Source organism: Anomaloglossus baeobatrachus, chromosome 2 (genome assembly GCF_048569485.1).
Source record: "Anomaloglossus baeobatrachus isolate aAnoBae1 chromosome 2, aAnoBae1.hap1, whole genome shotgun sequence".
Classification (NCBI taxonomy): Eukaryota; Metazoa; Chordata; class Amphibia; order Anura; family Aromobatidae; genus Anomaloglossus; species Anomaloglossus baeobatrachus.
In genome coordinates, this window is record NC_134354.1 from 759,005,893 (window position 1) to 759,033,457 (window position 27,565).

Consider the following 27,565-nt stretch of genomic DNA (forward strand, 5'->3'; position numbering starts at 1 on the left):
TATGTACAAGAATATAACTACTATAATACTGCTCCTATGTACAAGAATATAACTACTATAATACTGCTCCTATGTACAAGAATATAACTACTATAATACTGCCCCCTATGTACAAGAATATAACTACTATAATACTGCCCCCTATGTACAAGAATATAACTACTATAATACTACTCCTATGTACAAGAATATAACTACTATAATACTACTCCTATGTACAAGAATATAACTACTATAATACTACTCCTATGTACAAGAATATAACTACTATAATACTGCTCCTATGTACAAGAATATAACTACTATAATACTGCCCCCTATGTACAAGAATATAACTACTATAATACTACTCCTATGTACAAGAATATAACTACTATAATACTGCTCCTATGTACAAGAATATAACTACTATAATACTGCTTCCTATGTACAAGAATATAACTACTATAATACTGCTTCCTATGTACAAGAATATAACTACTATAATACTGCTCCTATGTACAAGAATATAACTACTATAATACTACTCCTATGTACAAGAATATAACTACTATAATACTACTCCTATGTACAAGAATATAACTACTATAATACTGCTCCTATGTACAAGAATATAACTACTATAATACTGCCCCCTATGTACAAGAATATAACTACTATAATACTACTCCTATGTACAAGAATATAACTACTATAATACTACTCCTATGTACAAGAATATAACTACTATAATACTACTCCTATGTACAAGAATATAACTACTATAATACTGCTCCTATGTACAAGAATATAACTACTATAATACTGCCCCCTATGTACAAGAATATAACTACTATAATACTACTCCTATGTACAAGAATATAACTACTATAATACTGCTCCTATGTACAAGAATATAACTACTATAATACTGCTTCCTATGTACAAGAATATAACTACTATAATACTGCTTCCTATGTACAAGAATATAACTACTATAATACTGCCCCTATGTACAAGAATATTCATACTAATCATATTGCTGTAATTAGCAGGAATGTCGGCACTTTTTCGTAAAGTTCTGATGTGTCAGTCGTGAGAAATCTAGTGTGGAAGCCATATGCAAATTAGGCTGGAAGTGCACTGGGGGAGTGTCAACAGAAGGCGCAGTGAAGGGCACTGACACGCCCCCACTGCACTTCCAGCCTGATTTGCTTATGGCTTCTCCTCTGGATTTCTCATGACTGGCTCATCGTAGATCTACAAAAAAGGTGTCATTTGAAAAGGTGGAGAAGCGTCTTCACAGCCAAGGAACGCCAGATGGACTAATATGACGGTTAGATAAAACCGCACTGGTGACAATCATACCGCCTCTCATTGTTCTCGTCTCTTTCCCATTCTCAGTGATGACGATGACACGTTTAAAATCCTTGTGGCGACGGACATTCACCTCGGTTACATGGAGAAAGATGCCGTGAGGGGAAACGACACTTTTGTGACCTTCGATGAGATCTTGCGGTTTGCTCAGGATAATGAAGTAAGTGTTCGGTAACTGTCGCTAATAGCTCCTCCCGTGTAATGGACCCGGGGGGGGGCCCGTCCTGTCACCATTGTCAGCCATTATTGTGTCTCCAATCACACTGCTGTATATACAGGGGGGAAAGAGAAGAAGGTCTGGAGACACCAAGAAGTGGCAGTATGGTTCCTGGGTTATAATCTATGTTATGAGCTGTGTCGCTCTGTGGGCTGATGAGCGGTGAAGACTGTGAGATGTGCGGCTCATTGCCGGATGAGTCGGGAATGCTGCTCTGGGGTTGGATGAGCCGGGAATGCTGCTCTGGGGTCGGATGAGCCGGGAATGCTGCTCTGGGGTCGGATGAGCCGGGAATGCTGCTCTGGGGTCGGATGAGCCGGGAATGCTGCTCTGGGGTCGGATGAGCCGGGAATGCTGCTCTGGGGTCGGATGAGCCGGGAATGCTGCTCTGGGGTCGGATGAGCCGGGAATGCTGCTCTGGGGTCGGATGAGCCGGGAATGCTGCTCTGGGGTCGGATGAGCCGGGAATGCTGCTCTGGGGTCGGATGAGCCGGGAATGCTGCTCTGGGGTCGGATGAGCCGGGAATGCTGCTCTGGGGTCGGATGAGCCGGGAATGCTGCTCTGGGGTCGGATGAGCCGGGAATGCTGCTCTGGGGTCGGATGAGCCGGGAATGCTGCTCTGGGGTCGGATGAGCCGGGAATGCTGCTCTGGGGTCGGATGAGGCGGGAATGCTGCTCTGGGGTCGGATGAGGCGGGAATGCTGCTCTGGGGTCGGATGAGGCGGGAATGCTATTCTGGGGTTGGATGAGCCACGAATCCTCCCCTTTTTCTCTGGTTCCATGTGTGATGTTCATATTGCCCACAATATGAGTTTGAACGAGCATCACGTGCTTGAAGCAAAGTTGTTCTCACGATTTTAGAAAGGTGTCAACAATTTTGTCCCTTTTTATCTCCTGTTTTGCGTAGTTCTAATACACACAAAGGAAATAAACGTGTATAACACAATATGTGTAATTGCATTAATTTTCCAGGAGAAATACTTAGTTTTCTGGAACTCTTTTGGTCATGTCTATATATGTAGATATATGGATATATTATATACCTATGTCTGTGTCTCTCTCTGTATGTGTGTGTGTGTGTGTGTGTGTGTGTGTGTGTGTGTATGTATGTGTGTATATATATATATATATATGTGTGTCTATATATCTAGTTATCTAGATATATATAATATAATGGTTTTTTTTCCAGTTTGTAATATGGCTTACCAGGGCAGCAGTGGTGGCATAGTGTCGGCGATACGGAGGGCTCGAAGGGGGTGTCACTGCAGTGGAGCAGCAGCGGAGAGTTAGGCTATGTGCGCAAATTGCGTAATTACATGCAGTTACGCTGCGCTTTGTAGCGCAGCGTAACTGCATGCGTTGTGCGTCCCCTGCATAATCTATGGAGATTGTGCAGGGACCGTGCGCACGTGGCGTCTTAGAGCGCAGCGCTTCGGCTGCTGCCCGAAGCGCGCCTTCTAAGAAGTGACATGTCATTACTTACCGGTAATGTGTTTTTTCCGAACCCATGACGTCACCTCAGTGAGGACCCGCTCATCAAGGGGGGCGGTCCTCTCCCCCGCCTCAGTTGATTACAGAGCATGAGAGGACCACCGAAAAACAGCAACAGGTTAACATAAGGCCACCACCGGAATATGTGGGATAACGAAAAAAAGGAAGGTGAACCAACCAACAACCCCCAGTGCAGGGAGGGAATATAAGGGTGCTGTCATGGGTTCGGAAAAAACACATTACCGGTAAGTAATTACGTATATTTCCCTCACCCTATGACGGCACCATGAGAGAATTACGGCGAAAAAGAGTTAGGGAGGGAGGACAGGAAACCAACTGAGGCGGGGGAGAGGACCGCCCCCTTTTTATCCTTAAGGTTTCCAGTCCTTGATGGGCGGATCCTCTCGTGGTGCCGTTATGGGTTCGGAAAAAATACATTACCGGTAAATAATTACGTATTTTCTTCTTTTTTTTCCTCCTTCAAATTTGGGGTGCGTCTTATAATCCGGTGCATCTTATAAAACAAAAAATATGGTGTGCTTGTATTTATATGTATATAGTATATACTGCGTGTATACAGTTAGGTCCAGAAATATTTGGACAGTGACACAAGTTTTGTTATTTTAGCTGTTTACAAAAACATGTTCAGAAATACAATTATATATATAATATGGGCTGAAAGTGCACACTCCCAGCTGCAATATGAGAGTTTTCACATCCAAATCGGAGAAAGGGTTTAGGAATCATAGCTCTGTAATGCATAGCCTCCTCTTTTTCAAGGGACCAAAAGTAATTGGACAAGGGACTCTAAGGGCTGCAATTAACTCTGAAGGCGTCTCCCTCATTAACCTGTAATCCATGAAGTAGTTAAAAGGTCTGGGGTTGATTACAGGTGTGTGGTTTTGCATTTGGAAGCTGTTGCTGTGACCAGACAACATGCGGTCTAAGGAACTCTCAATTGAGGTGAAGCAGAACATCCTGAGGCTGAAAAAAAAGAAAAAATCCATCAGAGAGATAGCAGACATGCTTGGAGTAGCAAAATCAACAGTCGGGTACATTCTGAGAAAAAAGGAATTGACTGGTGAGCTTGGGAACGCAAAAAGGCCTGGGCGTCCACGGATGACAACAGTGGTGGATGATCGCCGCATACTTTCTTTGGTGAAGAAGAACCCGTTCACAACATCAACTGAAGTCCAGAACACTCTCAGTGAAGTAGGTGTATCTGTCTCTAAGTCAACAGTAAAGAGAAGACTCCATGAAAGTAAATACAAAGGGTTCACATCTAGATGCAAACCATTCATCAATTCCAAAAATAGACAGGCCAGAGTTAAATTTGCTGAAAAACACCTCATGAAGCCAGCTCAGTTCTGGAAAAGTATTCTATGGACAGATGAGACCAAGATCAACCTGTACCAGAATGATGGGAAGAAAAAAGTTTGGAGAAGAAAGGGAACGGCACATGATCCAAGGCACACCACATCCTCTGTAAAACATGGTGGAGGCAACGTGATGGCATGGGCATGCATGGCTTTCAATGGCACTGGGTCACTTGTGTTTATTGATGACATAACAGCAGACAAGAGTAGCCGGATGAATTCTGAAGTGTACCGGGATATACTTTCAGCCCAGATTCAGCCAAGTGCCGCAAAGTTGATCGGACGGCGCTTCATAGTACAGATGGACAATGACCCCAAGCATACAGCCAAAGCTACCCAGGAGTTCATGAGTGCAAAAAAGTGGAACATTCTGCAATGGCCAAGTCAATCACCAGATCTTAACCCAATTGAGCATGCATTTCACTTGCTCAAATCCAGACTTAAGACGGAAAGACCTACAAACAAGCAAGACCTGAAGGCTGCGGCTGTAAAGGCCTGGCAAAGCATTAAGAAGGAGGAAACCCAGCGTTTGGTGATGTCCATGGGTTCCAGACTTAAGGCAGTGATTGCCTCCAAAGGATTCGCAACAAAATATTGAAAATAAAAATATTTTGTTTGGGTTTGGTTTATTTGTCCAATTACTTTTGACCTCCTAAAATGTGGAGTGTTTGTAAAGAAATGTGTACAATTCCTACAATTTCTATCAGATATTTTTGTTCAAACCTTCAAATTAAACGTTACAATCTGCACTTGAATTCTGTTGTAGAGGTTTCATTTCAAATCCAATGTGGTGGCATGCAGAGCCCAACTCGCGAAAGTTGTGTCACTGTCCAAATATTTCTGGACCTAACTGTATGTGTGTGTGTGTGTGTATATAATATATATATATATATATATATATATATATATATATATATATATATATATATATATGTATATGTGTATGTATATGTATATGTATAGAATATATACTTTTTTCTTTTACTCTTCACGTTGCTCTGTACACTACACTTCCACTAATATATCGTGAAAATGACTTTCTCCTTTGAAGCACGGCCTTTGATGAGCAATGGCTGTACCAGGGTAAGGTTAAAATGTTTTTTTCGGCTTGTTGTTCTCCTCGAGCTTACATGTATGGCTGTAATTCAAGCTAATGGCTACAAGGCTTGTATGCCGCACGTGTATGGATGCCCGTACTTAGAACACAAGGTGATTTCTCGTAGGGAGGGTAGATATGTTCCTAAGTCCTGCGTCGTTACACGATGGTACATAACAACTTATATTTTACAAAGCTTTTAGTGCATTATTAAACCTGCATCTTAACCGTGATGTAACCTAATGGACTCTTGTAACAACCGATGAAGAAGAAGCCCCCCTGCTTGAGTAAATGTTATTGGTCGATGAGTTTTATATTGTGCCCCCACGTGTCAGACCCCTCGAGCATACCTCAATGATGTATCTAAGTGCCCGTATATAATGTCTGCATTTAGTCTATTGTATATACAGGGAAACATTTTTCCTTAAGATGTTATGATCCTACATACATTTTTTTTTTTCTGGGCCATCTCTTCCTCCACTGTTATTTATTTTGGTATTCAAACCCCCACTGTGATTTATCAGCGTTTAATTCAGTTTTTTATGGCTTTGTGTTCATTTATTTCTAGGCCTCATTTCTCAGAACTGGATCTGTTGCCCATAGCAACCAATCACAACACTGCTTTCAATTTGTAAACCACTCCTGGAAAAAGAAAGCTGCGCTGTTATTGGTTGTCATGGGCAACCGAGACAGGTTATACTTTTTAAGTAGCGATGGGCAAACCTGAACTGTGAAGTTCGGGGTCCATACCGGATAGCTAGTGTCTGTGTGTGGACCCCAAACACTGGGTTCTCAGTGAACTCTGTGTAACTGTTCGGATTCGGCCACCAAGATTATTAAAAAAAATAAAGGAAAAAGAAAATTGGGGGTAAAGCAGGAGCGTTCTACTTGCCGAGTCTCCCGTGCGGCTGTAACATTACTTCCGGGTCTGCTCGTTACCCTCATACATATTCACTACTTCCCCCGCCCACCAGCAGTCCCAGCGTCTGTGATTGGTTGCAGTCAGACTGCACTCCCACCCTGTGTTACCGCGTCAGTGATTGCTGAGAATTACACACTGTCTGCATCCCTATAGTGTAAAATACATTTGAATAGGGTCCCTTCATATAGTGATACACAGCGTAGATAAAGCATATGGCTACAGGCTGCAGCCCCCAGCCGTGCGCTTATCGTATTTTTCGAACTATAAGACGCACTTTTTCCCCCCAAATGTTGGGGGAAAGTGGGGGTTGCATCTTATAGTCTGAATGTAGGGCTGTGAGGCATGAGGGTGCTGCGGTAGAGCGGGTCATCGGGGGCACGAGCAGGCTGCAGCAGCGCCTGCGGTGACCACATGGGCCCGCTCATTACATATGCACGCCCATCCTCCCGCCCAGCTCTCAGCGCTGAAGCCGGCGCTGACAGGTGGGCGGGGGATGTACGCATACTAAAACAGCCAGCCCGCATGAATCACCCCTGGCAACTACAGCCTGGAGTGATCATGTGCGGCTGTATTCACTGCTCCCCAAGCATCATCATCAGCGCGGGGTGCAGTGAATCAGTATACTCACCGTTCCCCCTGCAGCACCGCGATCTCCTCCTGTCTGTGCCGGCCACGGCTGTGTGGAGACTAGCGGTGCTTACAGTGATGACATCATCGCTGTGCGCATGTGTCCACACACAGCCGCGGCCGGCACAGACAGGAGGACATCGCGGTGCTGCGGGGATTGTGGCCGGCTCCAGACTCCAGCGGCACTGCTGCCGGCACAGACATGAGGAGGAGCAATGCTGCGTGGAGCAAGGAAAGGTGAGTATAAACGTTTTTTTTTTTTTTTTTTGTGTGCCACAGGATGCAGGACATATAGCAGGATGGGGGTATAGATCAGGATGGGGGTATAGATCAGGATGGGGGTATAGATCAGGATGGGGGTATAGATCAGGATGGGGGTATAGATCAGGATGGGGGTATAGATCAGGATGGGGGTATAGATCAGGATGGGGGTATAGATCAGGATGGGGGTATAGATCAGGATGGGGGTATAGATCAGGATGGGGGTATAGATTAGGATGGGGGTATAGATTAGGATGGGGGTATAGGATCAGGATGATGGCATATAGCAGGATGATGGCATACACCAGGATGGAATATATAGCAGGATGTGGGTATATAGCAGGATGGGGGAATATAGCAGGATGATGGCATATACCAGGATGGAATATATAGCAGGATGTGAGTATATAGCAGGATGGGAGCACATACCAAGATGGGGGTATATAAAGCAGGATGCGGCCATATGCCAGGATGGGGTATATAGCAGGATAGGATGCGGTCATATGCCAGGATGGGGTATATAGAAGCATGCGGCCATATACCAGGATGGGGGTATATAGCAGGATGCGGCCATATACCAGGATGGGGGTATATAGCAGGATGCGGCCATATGCCAGGATGAGGTATATAGCAGGATGGGAGCACATACCAGGATGGTAGTATATAGCAGGATGGGGGCTATACCAGGATGAGGGACATATATATACAAGGCAGGAGGAGCATTACCAGGATGGGGTACCTTAGTAGAGAATTTGGGGACATTACCCCCATAATTTTGTCAACAGCAGATCCTCGCCCCATAACAGTGTGTCATGACCACATTTTTTGCTTAAGATTTTATTTTCTTATTTTCCTTCTCTAAAACCAGGGTGCGTCTTATGGTCCGGTGCGTCTTATAGTCCGAAAAATACGGTATCTTGGCTATGTATCAAAATAATATGCACCACATGCGGCTTTTTCTTTATTTAAATATTTAAATAAATAATGAAAAAAACAGCGTGCAGTCCCCCCCATCCCAATTTTGATTGTCGTCGGTTCCCCCAATATTAAGGTACCCAGCACTGATAAAGCATACAGCTACAGGCTGCAGCCCCCAACCGTGTGCTTATCTTGGCTGTGTATCAACATAATTTAAATAATTTTAAATAAATAATAATAAAAACGGCATGCAGTTTCCCACAGTTTTGATAACCAGCCATGATAAAGCCGACAGCTGGGGGCTAGTTTTGTCAGGCTTGGGAGGTCCATGGTTATGGCCCACCCCCTGCCTATAAATTGCAGCCTGCAGCCGCCCTTAATTATCGCATCCATTAGATGTGACAATTCCGGCATGTTTTCCGGCTCTTTCTTCATCGTTCCTATGGGAGACCCAGACCATGGGTGTATAGCTTCTGCCTCCGGAGGACACACAAAGTACTACACTAAAAAGTGTAGCTCCTCCCTCCGAGCATATACACCCCCTGGATAACCAAATATAGCCAGTTCAATGCTTTGTGTTCAGGAGGCACACATCCACACATGCATTCTCATCTGATTTTTGATTTTAAAGAGTTTGAAGAAAAGCGGGTCCAAGCCTGGACCCCCGGCATGTCCCTTCACACCCCACTGTGTCGGTGGTGTTGTTAAGGTTGATTTCAAGGTTGGAGCCTTACATGCCGTGCTCCTTCACCATCCCTCGGGCTCTGGCTTGAAGTGGGAGCCAGCACGGTTCTCACTGCTTTGCAGGAGACCGGTCTCCATCCGCAGCCCTTTCAGGACCCTGCCGGACGGAGCACTCATCCCTCAGGGACCTGGCCCTGCGTCTCACAAGCTAAGTATTTGAGACGTTATTTTCAGGGGGTTCCTTGCATCTTTATTGTGGGGGAGAGTGTGTCAGTTTACTTTGGTGACATTTTCGGCCGGTTCTCTGGTTTTCACCTGAGAACCGCGCCGAGGGTGCATGCGCGCCGGCCGCATTGTAAAATTTAGGCCCCGGCTTCGGCTGCGGCCTACTTTCGTTTTCACTGCCCCTGCATGTCAGTCATGCAGAGGGACAGTGCGGCGCCGCCCACCGGCCGTTCATCACAGGGGAGGACACTCCTCTCTGAGGAGATGTTTCCCTCCCCTGTATATCTCCTTGGCCCTCCGGTTCCCGCTCTTGGACTAGGCCCCGCCCCCCCTCCTCGCTCCGGCGCCATTTTATCAGCGTTCTCACACTGATCGGCGCTGGCTGCTGCATCTCTGCAACCTGTCTGGGGGTCGGAGCTGTGGGATCCGGAGGGCACACAAAACGGTCTGGTAAGCCACAACCTCTGGTTGTGGATCTCCTTATACACTCTCTGGGGGTCATTCTCAAGGAGTGTGTTCTTTACTGCAGAGCCCCCACCTCAGCAGCATGTCTCACACTAGGAGCAAGGCTGCAAGGCTGTACCCAATATGCACTGCATGTAAGCTCGTACTGCCTGAACCGAGCACATATCCTCATTGTGATGCCTGCTCTAACATGGTGGTGCCTCATCCTGGAGTCTCCCCAGTGGTCCCTCCGGCTGCTCCGGCCCCGGTGGCTGAACCCCCGGCTTGGGTAGAATTGTTTTCTAAGTCTATCTCCCAGTCCTTTGCCGACTCCATGGGAGAGTTGTCCCGGACTCTGCTGAGCATGCATCAGCCCCCTTCTCAGGGCGCCTCTGCTGCTTCGGCTCGCTCTGCAGAGCTCACAGAGGATTCTTCATCTGCTCCCAGACCCCGTCCTCCTAAAAGGAGACGCAGGGTCCCCTCTCCTTCCTCGTCCCGCGGCTCCGATTCACGAGCCGACTCGCAGGACGAGGAGGATGTCTTTACTGGGGGCTCGGACGCAAACCTCCATGTGCCCCATTGATCTGACCGAGGGTGATGCAGATGTTAGTGATTTGATTGCGTCCATTAATTCTGTACTGGACCTCAATCCGCCAGTATCAGAGGAGCAACCCTCTCTGGCAGAAAAGCACCAGTTTACCTCGCCTAAGAGAACAAGGAGTGTGTTCTTTAACCACTCCAGTTTTCAGGCCACTGTGTCCAAGCCCAGAGCCTGTCCTGACAAACACTTCCCAAAGCATGGTTCTGATGACCGGTTTCCTTTTCCACCAGAGGTGGTCAAGGAGTGGGCTCACTCACCAAAGGTAGACCCTCCGGTGTCTAGACTCTCAGCCCGGACAGTTGTATCTGTGGCTGATGGCACCTCACTTAAGGATCCCACTGACCGCCAGGTTGACCTCCTGGCCAAGTCTGTCTATGAGGCGGCAGGGGCCTCGTTCTCCCCATCCTTTGCAGCAGTGTGGGCTCTCAAAGCCATCTCTGCTTCCCTAGAGGAGATGCATTCCCTCACTAGGGACTCTATGCCTGAATTGGTTGCCTTAACTTCCCAGGCTTCAGCCTTTTCAGCCTACGCCATGTCTGCCATGCTGGAGGCCTCTCACCGCACTGCGGTGGCTTCCGCTAATTCCCTCGCTATCCGCAGGATCTTGTGGCTTCGTGAGTGGAAGGCAGATGCTTCCTCAAAGAAGTACCTTGCTGGGCTCCCATTTGCCGGGTCCAGGCTGTTCGGTGAACAACTGGATGAAATTATTAAGGAGGCTACTGGCGGGAAGAGTACTTCCTTGCCACAGACTAAATCCAGGAAACCTGTCCAGGGCAGGAACCAGTCGAGGTTTCGTTCCTTTCGTTCCTCTAACTGGTCGTCCTCTAAGCGCTCGGCCTCGGCCACTAACTCAGCCAAGGACCAGAAGCCCACCTGGCGCAAGAAGCCGCGTCCACAAAAGTCCGCAGGAGCTGCTGCCACCAAGGCAGCCTCCTCTTGACTATCTGGCCGAGCCAGCAACGTCCTTGGTCGGTGGCAGGCTCTCCCACTTTGGCGACGTGTGGTTTCAACACGTCTCCGATCAGTGGGTGCGGGATATCATCTCCCACGGCTACAGGATAGAGTTCTCTTCCAGCCCGCCAAACAGATTTTTTCTGTCAACTCCCCCCTGCTCCAAGGCCGCCGCCTTCTCTCAGGCCGTGGCATCCTTGCAGGCCAACGGAGTAATTGTACCGGTTCCCGCCAGGGAACGGTTCAGAGGTTTCTATTCAAATCTCTTCCTAGTCCCCAAAAAGGACGGTTCCTTCCGGCCCATCCTGGATCTCAAGCTTCTCAACAAGCATGTTCAGGTGCGGCATTTTCGCATGGAGTCTCTGCGATCAGTCATTGACTCAATGACCCAAGGAGATTTCCTGGCATCCATCGACATCAGAGATGCCTATCTGCATGTGCCAATTGCAGTTTCACACCAGCGTTGGCTACGTTTTGCAATCGGAGAGGAACATTTCCAATTCGTGGCTCTCCCCTTCGGGTTAGCCACGGCCCCGCGAGTATTCACCAAGGTCATGGCAGCAGTGGTTGCGGTTCTGCACCTCCAGGGGTTGGCAGTGATTCCTTACCTGGACGACCTTCTTGTCAAGGCTTCATCCAGTGCGGACTGTCAGCGGAGTGTCTCGCTCACTCTCGCCACTCTTGTTCAATTCGGGTGGCTTGTCAATCTGCCCAAGTCCACTCTGACCCCGACCCAAAAACTCACGTACCTAGGGATGCAATTCGAGACTCTGCCGGCACTTGTCAAGCTGCCCTTAGTCAAACAGCAGTCCCTCCATCTGGCGGTGCGCTCTCTGTTGAGGCCCCGCCGTCATTCCATCAGGCACCTCATGCAGGTGCTGGGTCAGATGGTGGCGTCAATGGAAGCGGTTCCCTTTGCCCAGTTCCATCTGCGTCCTCTGCAGCTGGACATTCTCCGCTGTTGGGACAAGCAGACTTCTTCCTTGCACAGGTTGGTGGCTCCGTCGCCACAGACCAGGAGCTCTCTTCAGTGGTGGCTTCGGCCCCTCTCTCTGTCTCAGGGACGCTCCTTCCTGACCCCGTCCTGGGTGATCCTCACCACGGATGCCAGTCTATCCGGCTGGGGAGCAGTATTTTTCCACCACCGAGCACAGGGCACTTGGACTCAGTCCGAATCAGCCCTCTCGATCAATGTGCTGGAAATCAGAGCTGTGCTCCTAGCTCTCGTAGCCTTTCACCACCTGTTGGCGCGCAAGCACATTCGAGTCCAGTCAGACAACGCGACAGCAGTTGCCTACATCAATCACCAGGGCGGGACTCGCAGCCGCCTGGCAATGTTGGAGGTTCAACGCATCCTTCAGTGGACGGAGGACTCCAAGTCCACCATATCCGCAGTCCACATTCCAGGCGTAGAAAACTGGGAGGCAGATTATCTCAGCCGTCAAACCGTGGACAGCGGCGAGTGGGCTCTGCATCCGGCAGTGTTCCGGTCGATCTGCCGCAAGTGGGGCACTCCGGAAGTGGATCTAATGGCATCCCGGCACAACAACAAGGTCCCGGTTTACGTGGCTCGCTCCCACGATCCTCAGGCCTTTGCAGTGGACGCGCTGGTTCAGGATTGGTCCCAGTTCCGTCTGTCTTACGTGTTTCCCCCTCTAGCTCTCTTGCCCAGAGTCCTGCGCAAGATCAGAATGGAGGGCCGTCGGGTCATACTCATTGCTCCAGACTGGCCCAGGCGAGCTTGGTACCCAGACCTGCTCCGTCTGTCCGTAGAGGTGCCGTGGCATCTCCCGGACCGCCCAGACCTTCTCTCACAAGGTCCGTTTTTCCGCCAGAATTCTGCAGCTCTCAGATTGACGGCGTGGCTCTTGAGTCCTGGATCCTGACGGCTTCCGGCATTCCTCCCGAAGTCATCTCCACTATGACTCAGGCTCGGAAGTCTTCCTCGGCTAAAATTTACCACAGGACTTGGAGAATTTTCCTGTCCTGGTGTCGTTCTTCCGGCCATGCCCCTTGGCCTTTTTCCTTGCCGACCATCCTGTCCTTTCTACAGTCCGGTCTGCAGCTAGGACTATCCCTCAATTCCCTTAAGGGACAGGTCTCGGCTCTGTCATTGTTGTTCCAGCGGCGTATCGCCCGACTGGCTCAGGTGCGCACCTTCATGTAGGGCGCATCTCACATCATTCCACCTTACCGGCGGCCTCTGGATCCCTGGGACCTTAATCTGGTCCTCACGGCCTTACAGAAGCCCCCCTTTGAGCCTCTTAGGGAGGTTTCTTTGTTTCAACTTTCACAGAAAGTCGTCTTTCTGGTGGCCATAACTTCTCTCAGGAGAGTCTCTGATTTGGCTGCGCTCTCTTCGGAGTCACCTTTTTTGGTTTTTCATCAAGACAAGGTGGTTCTCCGTCCGACTCCGGACTTTCTCCCTAAGGTGGTGTCTCCTTTCCACCTTAACCAGGACATTTCATTGCCTTCCTTTTGTCCGGCTCCTGTTCATCGCTTTGAGAAAGCGTTGCATACTTTAGATCTGGTGCGGGCGCTCCGGATCTATGTGTCACGCACCGCTGTTCTTAGGCGGTGCACCTCTCTTTTTGTGCTGACCACAGGTCAGCGCAAGGGTCTCTCGGCTTCTAAACCGACCCTAGCTCGTTGGATTAGGTCGGCCATATCCGATGCCTACCAGTGTACTCAGGTGCCTCCCCCGCCGGGGATCAAGGCACACTCGACCAGAGCTGTCGGTGCCTCTTGGGCTTTCAGGCACCAGGCTACGGCTCAGCAGGTCTGTCAGGCTGCCACTTGGTCTAGTCTGCACACCTTTTCGAAGCACTACCAAGTGCATGCTCATGCTTCGGCAGATGCGAGCTTGGGCAGACGCATCCTTCAGGCGGCTGTCGCCCATTTGTGAAGTTAGGTTTTGCCTACTTCTCAGTTTTCTGTTTATTTCCCACCCATGGACTGCTTTGAGACGTCCCATGGTCTGGGTCTCCCATAGGAACGATGAAGAAAAAGAGAATTTTGTTTACTTACCGTAAATTCTTTTTCTTATAGTTCCGTAATGGGAGACCCAGCACCCTCCCTGTTGCCTGTTGGCAGTTTCTTGTTCCGCGTGTTATCACCGGCTGTTGTTGTAGACAGAGGCTCCGGTTGTTCCGGTTTTTTGCTCTATTTCTACTTGTGGGTGGCTATTCTCCTTCAGCTTTTGCACTGAACTGACTATATTTGGTTATCCAGGGGGTGTATATGCTCGGAAGGAGGAGCTACACTTTTTAGTGTAGTACTTTGTGTGTCCTCCGGAGGCAGAAGCTATACACCCATGGTCTGGGTCTCCCATTACGGAACTATAAGAAAAAGAATTTACGGTAAGTAAACAAAATTCTCTTTTTTCAATTGAACTGGTGCGGTGGCAATCAAGGTAATATAAGGGGTTAATGACAGCTCACAGCTGCCACTAAGCCCTAGATTAGTAATGGAAGGCGTCTGAGACCCTCCTCCATTACTAATACTGTAAGTGATAAGAAATTAACACAAACATTGAAAAAATTATTCATTTGAAATAAAATAAAAAAACACCCTCTTTTTCCAATGTATCAACCCCAAACACCCAGTTCAAACGTAATCCATACAAGGTCCCACGACGATCCAGGCTCTGCTACATATTGAAGTTGAAGTCGCAGTGCGCAGGAAAATTAGAAAATATGACCGTCCGCTGTGGTTTCAGGGAGAAACTGACTGAGCCACAGCTGTGATTGGAGACTCACTCAGTTTATCTGCGGTCACGGCTGGAGGTTCCAACGGTACCCCACCTGTGACGCAGGTAAACTATTTCTCAGGTGACCTCTTCAGTTCAATGAGACCTGCATCTCCTGGCAGAAACTGTGAGGTTTTTTTGCCTAGAGATGCAGATTTGGTGCTGAAATGTATATACCAAATTCATGCACCAAATCTTTTGGAGAAAAAAAAAAGCATCTAAATGCGATGTGGTTTTGATGCAATATTGATGCTGTTTTGCCAGAACATGGAAATTTTATGCAGGAATTTGGTGTATAAATTTCAGCAACCAATCTGCATCTCTTGGCAAAAAACGCACAAAAACGGTTTTGATGGAGATGCAAATTTGGTGCTGAAATATTTTCATGTAGCAGAGTCTGTGACAGTCACCGCAGCGTCTGTCCCCTTCCTGAACCGAAGCGTGATCATGGGACAGAGATTTGTTTAAGAACATTAGGGATCAAATTCCATCATGAAAACCAAGGAACACGCCAGACAGGTCAGGGACAAAGTTGTGGAGAAGAGTAAAGCCAGGTTAGGTTATAAAAAGAAATAGCCTGAACTTCTTAAAAAATTGAAGGAGTATGGCTCAACTGCAATCCTGCCAAGACACGGCCGTACACCTAAACTGACATTCCAAAAAAGAGAGCACTAATTTGAGAAGATGTGTAGAGGCCTATGGTCACTCTGGAGGAGCAGCAGCAGAGATCCACAGCTCAGGGGGTAGAATCTGTCCACAGGACAACTATTAGTTGTGTACTCCACAAATTTGGCCTTTAAGGAGGAGGGGCTCACATATGACATACAGTGAAAATTATGATATAGGCTTACCACACCAGGTCAGATTACCAATGCACTAGCAGGATGCAACAGGCCCCTTTTGATACCCACCGAAACCCACGTCAAGGGCCTTGTACTTGCGAATCCCTACACTAAATCAAGTTTCATCTGTGTGCATTTGAAATACAAGGCAGAATTGGTACTTTTTGTGAGTGGCTGCCCCCGCCTTCTATCATTGCGGTCTGCTGCATTCTGCTAGTGCATTGGTAATCCAACTTGGTTTGCTAAGGTTGTATCTTTTTCTGTGAGATTTTTTTTAGTTTTCTTTAGGTGAGAGTGGCAAAAAGAAAGACATTTTTGAAAGCAAGACATAAGTCCTATTCACAATATGCAAAAAAAACCCCTCCAACATGTAAGGGATGCAGCTATCATGTAGAAGAAGGTGCTCTGGTCAGATGAGAATAGAGTTTTTTTGGGCTCAATACAAACCCCTCTGTTTGGTAGAAAAGTAACATTTCAATCTCCCAAAAAACACCATCCCCACCGTCACACATGGTGGTGGCAGCATGTGGAGAGACTTTTCTTTAGCAAGGGCAGGGAAGCTGGTCAGAGTTGATGGGAAGATGGATGGAGCTAAATACTGAGCAGTCCTGGAGGAAAACCTGTTGAGGCTGAAAAGACGTGAGACAGGGTGTGGATTCACCTTCCAGCAAGACAATGACTCTAACCCTGCCAGACAGAGTTACAATGGATGGTTTTGATCAAAGCATATTCATGTGTATGGTTGGGCTAGTCACAGTCCAGACCCAAATCCCATTGAGAATCTGTGATAAGACTTGAAAATTGTCTCGTCTCCATCCATCCAATCTGCACGCATGCGTGAAAGAAGAAAGGCCAAAGACTTCAACTTCTAGTAGTTCAGAGCTGGTAGAGACAGACCCCAAAAGACTTGCAGCAGTAATTGCAGCTCATGGTGGTCCTACGAAGTATTGACTTAGTGTTGGTATGCCACATAAATTCCCAATAAAATAAATGTAAGTTTGTGGGTGTAATGTGAAAAAGATGGGGAAAAGTTCACGGGAGCATGAATACTTTTTCAATACATTGTACTACATTATTTGTAGTCAGAGCGTTATCACTATATTATCTGTGGTGTTACATAGGTGTCACAGTTGACAGACAGACAGTCCTGTGGTGTCCGGCTGTAGAAGGTCGCAGAGTTTGGCTACACAAGCTTCTCCCTGACATTCTATTCTTCCTGCTGTGTTGTAAATGGTATCTTATGTATCTTCTCTGCCTGGGGTTTATCCTTTTCCTTTTAGGACCCTGCAGATAGCCTTACTTTTCAGCTAATAATCATCACTTCCTCTTGTGTCCTTTAAATCCTCAGTCCTTAGTTGTTTGCTGGTGATAGTTATTTTTCAGTACAAGTTTTGGATGCACGCAGTCGGCTTGCAGTCATTTGAAGAAACACGTCGTTTGTTGCTTTTTCTCTCCCTGAGTCTTCTTGGAGATAAGTTATTCATTCACTCCCCCTGTTTGTGTTGCCTGTGTCTTCTTTAGAGCTTAGTGGTGTTGACTAAGCGCTCATCCCATCCGTTCCTTACCTAGAGCCCAGTTCAGGGTCAGCCAGGGTCAGGTATCCTGCTCGGCGCATACGTGCAAAACCTATCTAGGGTCGTCGGGGAAGCCAGAGGCCAGCGGAAGGTTTAATCAGGGGGTCACCATCTCCCCCTTCCCTAGACACAGTGTCTCGCATCTGTTCCCTGTCGGCATACTCATGGTACTTCACCATATCATGACAATAGGACTGCAGTGAACATCTACATTATCTGTCCTCAGTTATCACTTGTGTTGTCTGTGGTGTTACATTTTGGGGTGTTGGATGGAGGTGGGGTGGTGTCTTGGGCCCCTGATCTTTTTCCCATCCGTTCCCTACCTAGAGCCCAGTTCAGGGTCAGCCAGGGTCAGGTATCCTGCTCAGCACATAGATGCGAAATTTATGTAGGGTGGTTAGGGGAGCCAGGGGCCAGCGGAAGGTTTGGTCAGGTGTCACCATCTTCCCATTACCTAGGCACCGGATCTCCCATTTGTTCCCTGTCGCCGTACTCATGGTACTTTTCCATACCATGACAATAGGACTGCAGGGATCATCTACGTTATCTATGCTCTGTTATCACCATGCTATCTGGGGTGTTACATTTTTGGGGTGTTGGATGGAGGTGGGGTGGAGTCTTGGGCCTCTGATCTTTTCCGTCCCTAGCATAGCCCCAGTTCCCACCCCACGATTACCTTCATAGTCTTCATACCACCGCACACCCTTCTCCATGTCCGTTTAATTAACCTTTGGAAAACCTCTCTTTCGGCAACCTGCAAGACACAAAACTTTGTCCGCTCTCCTCTCCAGCTACGACGTCTTCGCTGTGTTGCCCGGATTGGAGCCATGTACGCAGCTGTTGACAACTCAATTACGTTCAGAGAAGAGCAAGAAAAATCTGATTTTAGAGGAGCGTAAAGTGGAATGGTAACAAAACCGCCAATACAAGCTCACAGGCGGCTTATAGACGGCGTGCACAATGGAGGCTTTCTTCTCTTTGTTCTTCTCTCTAGATTGTCTACTTCATCCCAAAAGCAAAAACCGAAAACCCATTTGTATTTTATTTTTTTTTTTTATATACCTTTTGGTTTAATTGCATTTTCAACTGCACAGCGCACACATCACATTCCCTGTGAGTAGTCCTCAATTGTATGGGACTTTTTGAAGATAAATAAGTATCCTCCATCCTGTAATTATTGCCACTTTCCTTCGCGAGCCGGAGACGAGAAGATGAATAGACGAGACTTGTTTGTATTGCATTGTGAGAATATTTCTTAGGAGTTTTTCCTTTTTTTCTTCCTCTCACATTACTTACTTATTCACAAGGTTTTTTTCTTTTTTGCAATCTGAAGACCGTCTGTGACTTTCTAAAAAGCTGTGAGCATTAATATTTCATCGAAGAAGCTCTTGTGATGAGTGTGTAATTTAACGAGCTCAATTCCGGCAAAATCAACAGCAAAACTGTCGGCCTGGAGTTTCGGTCTAATAGGTTTTCACGCTTTCGTGTGTTGGATGATGAGATTTTGATGCGTTTTGCTTCATCGACTTTCGTGGCCACAGCATGTAGTACCTTTTTATCTTATTTTGAAGGAATCCCACTGGTTTGCCCAGGTCACCCAATCTGTCACCAGATGAATACCGTACCTAGCGAGTCCTTTTCATTGACCTATGTCATCGTGGCCTCCCTGAGCTTGGCCACCGTGCCGATGAAGCCGGGGGAGCGTGCACCCATAGAATGATAGAGTTGGAAGGGACCTCAAGGACCATCCGGTCCAACCCCCTGCGAGTGCAGGCTTCCCTAAATCACGACAAGTTGGAAGTAGGAGGGAGAACCCAGCACCAATTCCAAAGTAGTAAAATCCAAAAACTTTATTATGTCATCTTTAAAAAATCATTGCACAAGACGTTCTAAAATATACGCCATAAGACTTGACGCGTTTCGGATTAAAGGGATAAAATCACAGTCCTTAATCATTTTTTTTCCTAAATCATCCCAGCTATATGTATATCCAGCACCCAATTGTTTGGGAGGCAGAAATTTGCAAAGAGTCCACGGTGGCGCCACCACCGCTCTTTCACGTCGTGATACCATGATTAGTGGGATGACTGGTCTGGGGAACTAATGCCCCATGATTATTCCCTCGCTAATTAAGAAAGTTAAAAAATAGGTTAAATAAAATATAAACAATAAAAAGGGCTTCTTAGTTTGGGTACGAATTTACATAGTAATAAATACATGGTGGTGGTTTGGGGAACCTGGGCAAGATGGCAAATTTATTTTCAAGTGGTCTCTGAAATTTGTCTCTATCATATTTATCAAATGAGATCTGCAAATCAATATATGTAGAAGTTATGTGCTCCTATCCCCAGAAAATACCTCCAACGTACCGGGCCTAGGTGCTCCCTGATATGGTCTAACTTGTTTACTGTTTGTGGTCAAGTGTAATCCATCTCCAGCATAGCGGCACTGAGATGGATTACAGGGGTGAAGGCGGGTCTTTGTATACAGGAAGTGAGGGCGGTCTTTGTATACAGGAAGTGAGGGTGGGTCTTTGTATACAGGAAGTGAGGGCGGGTCTTTGTATATAGGAAGTGAGGGCGGGTCTTTGTATATAGGAAGTGAGGGCGGGTCTTTGTATATAGGAAGTGAGGGCGGGTCTTTGTATATAGGAAGTGAGGGCGGGTCTTTATATAGGAAGTGAGGGCGGGTCTTTGTATATAGGAAGTGAGAGCAGGTCTTTGTATACAGGAAGTGCTGGCGGGTCTTTGTGTATGAGAATTGAGGGTGGGTCTTTGAATACAAGAAGTGAGGGCGGGTCTTTGAATACAAGAAGTGAGGGCGGGTCTTTGTATATAGGAAGTGAGGGCGGGTCTTTGTATACAGGAAGTGATGGAGGGTCTTTTATATACAGGAAGTGAGGGTGGGTCTTTATATACAGGAAGTGAGGGTGGGTCTTTATATACAGGAAGTGAGGGTGGGTCTTAATATACAGGAAGTGAGGGAGGGTCTTTATATACAGGAAGTGAGGGTGGGTTTTTGTATACAGGAAGTGATGGAGGGTCTTTTATATACAGGAAGTGAGGGTGGGTCTTTATATACAGGAAGTGAGGGTGGGTTTTTAACGCTGTCGAAAGTGGAGGCAATTCTTTGTCTTTGTGGAGTGGGGAGGGCCTTTTAGACTGTGGAAAGTGGGAGCAGGTCTTTGACTCTCTTTACAAAGTGGGGGTGGGTGTTTTACTCTTTGTGGAATGTAGGAGCAAGTCTTTTATCCTATGTGGAAAGTGGGGTGGGTCTTTTACCCTCTGTGGAAAGTGGGGGTGGGTCTTTTACTCCATGGAAAGTGGGGGGCGGGTCTTTGTCTTGCTGTAGAAATTGGGGGTGGTTGTTGTGAATGTTAGTTATGTTTTGGCTGCTGGGAGGCTCCCTCTGGTGGCCAGGAATGGTTTGGACTTGGACCAGGTGTGTTGTGCAATGGGCGTTTCCTTTGCTAACTCTCTGCTTATTTAAATCCTGGTCTGATTGCAGGCTATGCCGGATGTCAGTTGTTCTTTGTATCTCCAGCCTGCTTCATCCTGCTCCACACCACATCTACCCCAGATAAGTGCTTGCTCTTTATTTATTGTTTGGTTCTTTTGCTCTTATCTGGGTTTTTCATTTGCTGTTTTTGTTTTCAGTTTATTTGCATGCAGGGTTTTTCCCTTCAGTTGCTTGGCTGGGGAACTGCCTGCAGTTCTGTTTGGAGTATAGCTCCTTTGGGTCCATGTGTTTGTGGCTTGTTGAATTTGTTATGATTCTTGTTTTCTGTTCATTGGTATGACAAAAGCACCTGGTATAGGACGAACTTCAGATCGTGCGATCTGAGGGCCTCTGAGGGCCTTTTTGTACTATCCGCAATTTGGAATTTTGCATGGTTTTACTCTGGCCACCATCAGTCCCTTTCCTGTCCTTTCCTAATTTAGTCAGTGGGGGCCTCATGTTTTGCTAATCCTGTCATCTATCTGTGTATTGTGTTTTTCCTATATCACCGCAGTTTTTTAATGTGGGGGGCTTGCTATTCTTGTCTATTTTCTGAGGCAGTGAGTTATTCATCTTTCGTGGTGCACAGGATGTTAGTTCACCCCTCGGCTACTTCTAGTTGTGATGGTTAGTAAGGGGATGGCGGCCAGATTAGTTGTCAATGCTCTTTTCACCTTTTAACAATGATTTGTGGTGGTCTTCCATGGTTCCGGATCATAACAGTACATCCGGCCAAGAGGTTGAATCCTCGGCAGGCCAGATGGGCTTTGTTTTTTACCCGGTTTAATTTTGTGGTCTCTTTTTTGCCGGGCACCAAGAATGTTAAGGCCGATGCCCTCTCCAGGAGTTTCTGCGCTGACTCTTTGGAGGTTGTCGAACTGTCTACTATCCTGAATGATGGTGTCGTTTTCTCAGCTATTTCGCCTGATCTGCGGTTGGCACTGGCGGAATTTTAGGGGGATAAACCTGAGAGATGTCCTACAGGGAAACTGTTTGTCCCGGACCAATGGAGAGACCGAGTTGTCTCTGAGGTTCATTGCTCTGTTTTGGCGGGTCATCCTGGCATTGTTGGTACTTGGGATTTTGTGAGACACTCTTTTTGGTGGCCTTCCCTGTCCCGGGATGTCCGTCGTTTTGTGCAGTCGTGTGGAGTTTGTTCTAGGTCCAAGCCCTGTTGTTCACGTTCTAGTGGGCTATTATTGCCTTTGCCACTACCCAAGAAACCTTGGACGCACATCTCTATGGATTTTATTTCAGAGCTTCCCGTCTCTCAAAAAATGACTGATTTGGGTGATCTGTGACAGATTCTCCAAGATGGTCCACTTGGTTCCCCTATCTAAGTTGCCGTCTTCATCAGAGTTGGTGCCTTTGTTTTTCCAACATGTTGTTCGTTTGCATGGTATTCCCGAAAACATTGTTTCTGACAGAGGGGTGCAGTTTGTATCCAGGTTTTGGAGGATTTTTTGCTCCAAATTGGGTGTTCAGCTGTCTTTCTCCTCGGCGTTTCATCCTCAGACCAACGGTCAGACTGAAAGGGCTAGCCAGACCCTGGAGACCTATTTACGGTGTTTTGTTTCTGCGGATCAGGATGACTGGGTTTCGTTTTTGCCTTTGGCTGAATTTGCCCTTAACAATAGAGCTAGCTTTACCAAATTGGTGTCCCCCTTTTTCTGCAAGTTTGGGTATCACCCTAGGTTCCTCTCAGGGCAGTTTGAGGCATCTGACTGTCCAGGGGTGGATTCGGTGGTCAACAGAATGCAGCAGATTTGGGGGCAGGTAGTGGATAAAATGTTTCAGTCCCAAGAAACTGCCCAAAAGTTTGCCAACCGGCGTCGGACTATTGATGCCCGGTTTAAAGTAGGGGACATGGTGTGGTTGTCCTCTAAAAATATTCCTATGAGAGTTCCATCTCTTAAATTTAAGCCCAGATTTATTGGACCTTATAAGATTTCGGTGATTATTAATCCTGTATCTTTCCGTTTGACTCTGCCTGCGTCATTTAAGATTCACAATGTCTTCCATAAGTCCCTGTTGAAGAAACATGTGGAGCCAAGAGTTCCTGCAGCAGCGCCTCCTGACCCTGTTTTGGTACAAGGGGATCTGGAGTATGAGGTTGAAAAAATTCTGGATTCCCGTCGCAGTAGGCGTCAGCTTCAGTACATTGTGAAATGGATATTTATTGTTTGGTTCTTTTGCTCTTATCTGGGTTTGTCATTTGCTTTGGTTGTTTTCAGTTTATTTGCATGCAGGGTTTTTCCCCTCAGTTGCTTGGCTGGGGAACTGCCTGCAGTTCTGTTTGGAGTATAGCTCCTTTGGGTCCATGTGTTTGTGGCTTGTTGAATTTGTTATGATTCTTGTTTTCTGTTCATTGGTATGAGAAAAGCACCTGGTATAGGACGGAGTTCAGATCGTGCGATCTGAGGGCCTTTTTGTACTATCCGGAATTTGGAATTTTGCATGGTTTTACTCTGGCCACCATCAGTCCCTTTCCTGTCCTTTCCTATTTTAGTCAGTGGGGGCCTCATGTTTTGCTAATCCTGTCATCTATCTGTGTATTGTGTTTTTCCTATATCACCGCAGTCTTTGAATGTGTGGGGCTTGTTATTCTTGTCTATTTTCTGAGGCAGAGAGTTATTCATCTTTCCTTCCTTTAGGATAGTTAGTTCTCCGGCTGGGTTCGCAGTGCACAGGATGTTAGTTCACCCCTCGGCTACTTCTAGTTGTGATGGTTAGTAAGGGGATGGCGGCCAGATTAGTTGCCAAAATGCTCTTGTCACCTTTTACCAATGATTTGTGGTGGTCTTCCATGGTTCCGGATCATAACAGGTGGGTCTTTTACTCTCTTTACAAAGTAGGGGCGGGTCATTGTCTCAGTGGAAAGTGAGACGGCAGGTTTTTTACTCTGTAGTGGGGGTGGGTCTTTTACGCTATAGAAAGTGGGGTTGGGTCTTTGACTCTCTCTGCAAAGTGGCGGTGGGTCTTTTACATTTTGTGGAAAGTAGGAGCAGGTCTTTTACTCTATGGAAAGTGGGGCGGGTCTTTTAGCCTCTGTGGAAAATAGGGGGCAGGTCTTTTACTCCATGGACAGTGGGGTGCGGGTATTTGTCTCGCTGTAGAGAGTGGGCGCGGGTCTTTGTCTCATTGTAGAGAGTGGGCGCGGGTCTTTGTCTCATTGTAGAAAGTGGGGGCGGGTCTTTGTATCATTGAAGAGAGTGGGGGCGGGTCTTTGTATCATTGTAGAGAGTGGGGGCGGTTCTTTGTATCATTGTAGAGAGTGGGGGCGGTTCTTTGTAGCATTATAGAGAGTGGGGGCGGGTCTTTGTCTCGTAGAGAGTGGGGGCGGATCTTTTTATCATTGTAGAGAGTGGGGGTGGGTCTTTGTCTCGTTGTAGAGTGGGGGCAGGTCTTTTTATCATTGTAGAGAGTGGGGGCGGGTCTTTGTCTCGTTGTAGAGAGTGGGGGCGGGTCTTTATTTCATTGTAGCGAGTGGGGGCGGGTCTTTGTCTCGTTGTAGAGTGGGGCGGGTCTTTGTCTCGTAGAGTGGGGGCAGGTCTTTTTATCATTGTAGAGAGTGGGGGCGGGTCTTTGTCTCGTTGTAGAGAGTGGGGGCGGGTCTTTGTCTCGTTGTAGAGGGTGGGGGCGGGTCTTTGTCTCGTTGTAGTGAGTGGGGGCGGGTCTTTGTCTCGTTGTAGAGAGTGGGGGCGGGTCTTTGTCTCGTTGTAGAGAGTGGGGTCGGGTCTTTGTCTCGTTGTAGAGAGTGGGGTCGGGTCTTTGTCTCGTTGTAGAGAGTGGGGGCGGGTCTTTGTCTCGTTGTAGAGAGTGGGGGCGGGTCTTTGTCTCGTTGTAGAGAGTGGGGGTGGGTCTTTATTTCATTGTAGCGAGTGGGGGCGGGTCTTTGTCTCGTAGAGAGTGGGGGCGGGTCTTTGTCTCGTAGTGAGTGGGGGCGGGTCTTTGTCTCGTTGTAGTGAGTGGGAGAGGGTCTTTGTCTCGTTGTAGAGAGTGGGGGCGGGTCTTTGTCTCATTGTAGAGAGTGGGGGCGGGTCTTTGTCTCGTTGTAGAGAGTGGGGGCGGGTCTTTGTCTCGTAGAGAGTGGGGGCGGGTCTTTGTCTCGTAGTGAGTGGGGGCGGGTCTTTGTCTCGTTGTAGTGAGTGGGGGAGGGTCTTTGTCTCGTTGTAGAGAGTGGGGGCGGGTCTTTGTCTCATTGTAGAGAGTGGGGGCGGGTCTTTGTCTCGTTGTAGAGAGTGGGGGCGGGTCTTTGTCTCGTTGTAGAGAGTGGGGGCGGGTCTTTATTTCTTTACGGGAATAAGGGCAGGTGATTGTCTTTAACCAGAAAGTGGAGTTGAGTCTTTGTCTCTACCAGTGGCAGTATGTCGGGCCTTTTCTCTCTATGGCAAATAATGGCGGGGACTTGTCTCTCTACAGGAAGTGGCGGTGGATCTTTGTGGGAATCTAGACTGGCAAAGCCTGGGCTAAGCTTTCAGGGCTAGCGGGGTATCAAGCTGCTTGGAAACTCGGCGAGGGGCAGCAGACTAAATCGTTGCTCCAGAAGAAGAAAAAGGCTAGCCACGACGCTGTCCAGATCCTGCCCAAATAAATTATCTTTTCAGTGACTTTTTGTAAAATTAAAAACTACATGAACCAAAGAGGTTTTAAGAAAGTTCCCTTAAATGTGGTCTACAGGAGAGAAGTCAACCACGTGCGCCTAATGTTGGTGTTTGGTGGGCTCAGCGTATTTTATAGTTATATATATTTATATTTTATAGTCTTACATCCATATTCTCTCTGCAGGTGGACTTTGTGCTGCTCGGGGGAGATCTGTTCCACGATAACAAACCTTCCCGTAAAACTCTACATACCTGTATGGAGCTGCTCCGGAAGTACTGCATGGGCGATCGGCCCGTCCGGTTTGAGGTCATCAGTGATCAGTCTGTGAATTTTAGCTACAGCAAGTAAGTGCCAGGAATTAACCCTTTTTTTTGTTTGTTTTTTTTATTTTAAAACCACGATTTTGGGGTTCATCCTCAGTGTTTTTGCAGCAGGAAAATTGCAAACAATTGCCACAAATCTCCAGCGGTATATCTGCCTTATGCTGTGCAGGTTCAGCGTGTTCTTTGATGCAGAAAAACATGGGCCCCATTTCTTTATTCGATTTGCACCTTTTTTTGTTTAGTTTGGAATGTTTTAAACCTATTTTTGATTATTTGCATCTTTTTTGTTTAAATGTTCACCTGGTTTTCTTCATTGAGGGCTGTGATTTATTTCCAGATTTTTTCGAAATTAAAGGGTCTGTGTCAGCACTTTTTTGCTTTGTAATCTGAGAGCAGCATAAAGTAGGGGCTGAGAGCCTGATTCCAGCGATATATCACTTGTTGGGCTGCTTGCTGTCATGTTGATACAATCACAGTTGTTTTTGCTGCAGATCTAGCAGAGTTCGGAATGCTGAGCTCTGTATAACCCAACCCACATCAATGATTGGAAAATTTCTGTGTATAACCACACCCACACCACTGATTGGCAGCTTTCTGTGTATAACCCTGTCCACACCACTGATTGGCAGCTTTCTGTGTATAACCCCACCCATACCACTGATTACCAACTTTCTCTGTATAACCCTGTCCACACCACTGATTGTCAGCTGTCTGTGTATAACCCCGTCCACACCATTGATTGGCAAATTCTGTGTATAACCCTGCCCACACTACTGATTGGCAAATTTCTGTCTATAATACTGCCTACATCACTGATTGGCAACTTTTTGTTTATAAACCCTTCCACGGTTTGGCTGCTTTCTGTGCATAACCCCACCCACACCGGTGATTGGCAAATTTCTGTGTATAACCCCACCCACACCGCTGATTGGCATCTTTCTGTGTATAACTCCAGCCACACCACTGATTGGCAGCTTTCTGTCTGTAACCCCACCCACACTACTGATTGTCAGCTTTCTGTGTATAACCCCACCCATACCACTGATTGGCATATTTCTGTCTATAACCCTGCCCACACCACTGATTGGCAGCTTGCTGTGTACACTGTGCATTGACAGAAAGGTGCTAACCAACAGGTGCTAATCAGTGGTGGGAGCGGGTTGGACTAAGATGCACAAGACACCTAGTCCTGTAATGATAATCTTCTTTTGATAAAACACTGATTTTATTGAAACGATGCAGCCTAATAAGAGATCAATGGAATCATGGTCTCTGCAGCTACATCATGTTGTTCTCAGATTAAATGGCAAAAACCTGCTGACAAATGTCCTTTAATTGCAACTTTTTAAAAAGTCTCAAACTTTTTGGGCCAACGTACTCCATTCCACCATCCTACAGACTCCTGAACTTTGTTGTGCAAATTTTAGCAGCATTTTAGCAATTTGTTTTATTAGAAAGTTGTATAAAAGGTAAAAGACAAAGAAAAACAATTACAGAGCATTATTTTTTATTTTGCAAAAAATTCATTTTGAAGAATTTATCGCCAAAAAAGTCAAGACAAAAAAAAACAAACCAAAAACCCATACAAGAAATTGGACCCCATGGCCCATCATTTACAGGTTTTTTTAAAGTCGTTTTTCTTGTTTGTCTTGAGGTGTTCTCTGACATTTATTGTGCCAAATTCATCAAAAAGTAGAACGTGGTTCATGAATTCGGGGCCAGATCAAAACAAGGGCTTTTTCCCTCTGTTTTTGAGCAAAAAGTCAATATATTGCAAAAGACATAAAAATCCATGCATAAAACTA

At 46.9% G+C, this 27,565-nt stretch overlaps 1 protein-coding gene across 1 annotated transcript in view; it reads left to right on the plus strand.

Moving 5' to 3' along the window:
• The window catches only part of MRE11 (MRE11 double strand break repair nuclease), a 314,955-nt gene that overhangs the window by 8,706 nt on the left and 278,684 nt on the right, over positions 1 to 27,565 (plus strand). Inside the window, exons 3-4 of the mRNA XM_075337495.1 lie at positions 1,384 to 1,516; positions 25,621 to 25,781. Of these exons, the coding sequence (XP_075193610.1) occupies positions 1,384 to 1,516; positions 25,621 to 25,781 (294 nt within the window). The remainder of the gene's footprint in view (positions 1 to 1,383; positions 1,517 to 25,620; positions 25,782 to 27,565) is intronic.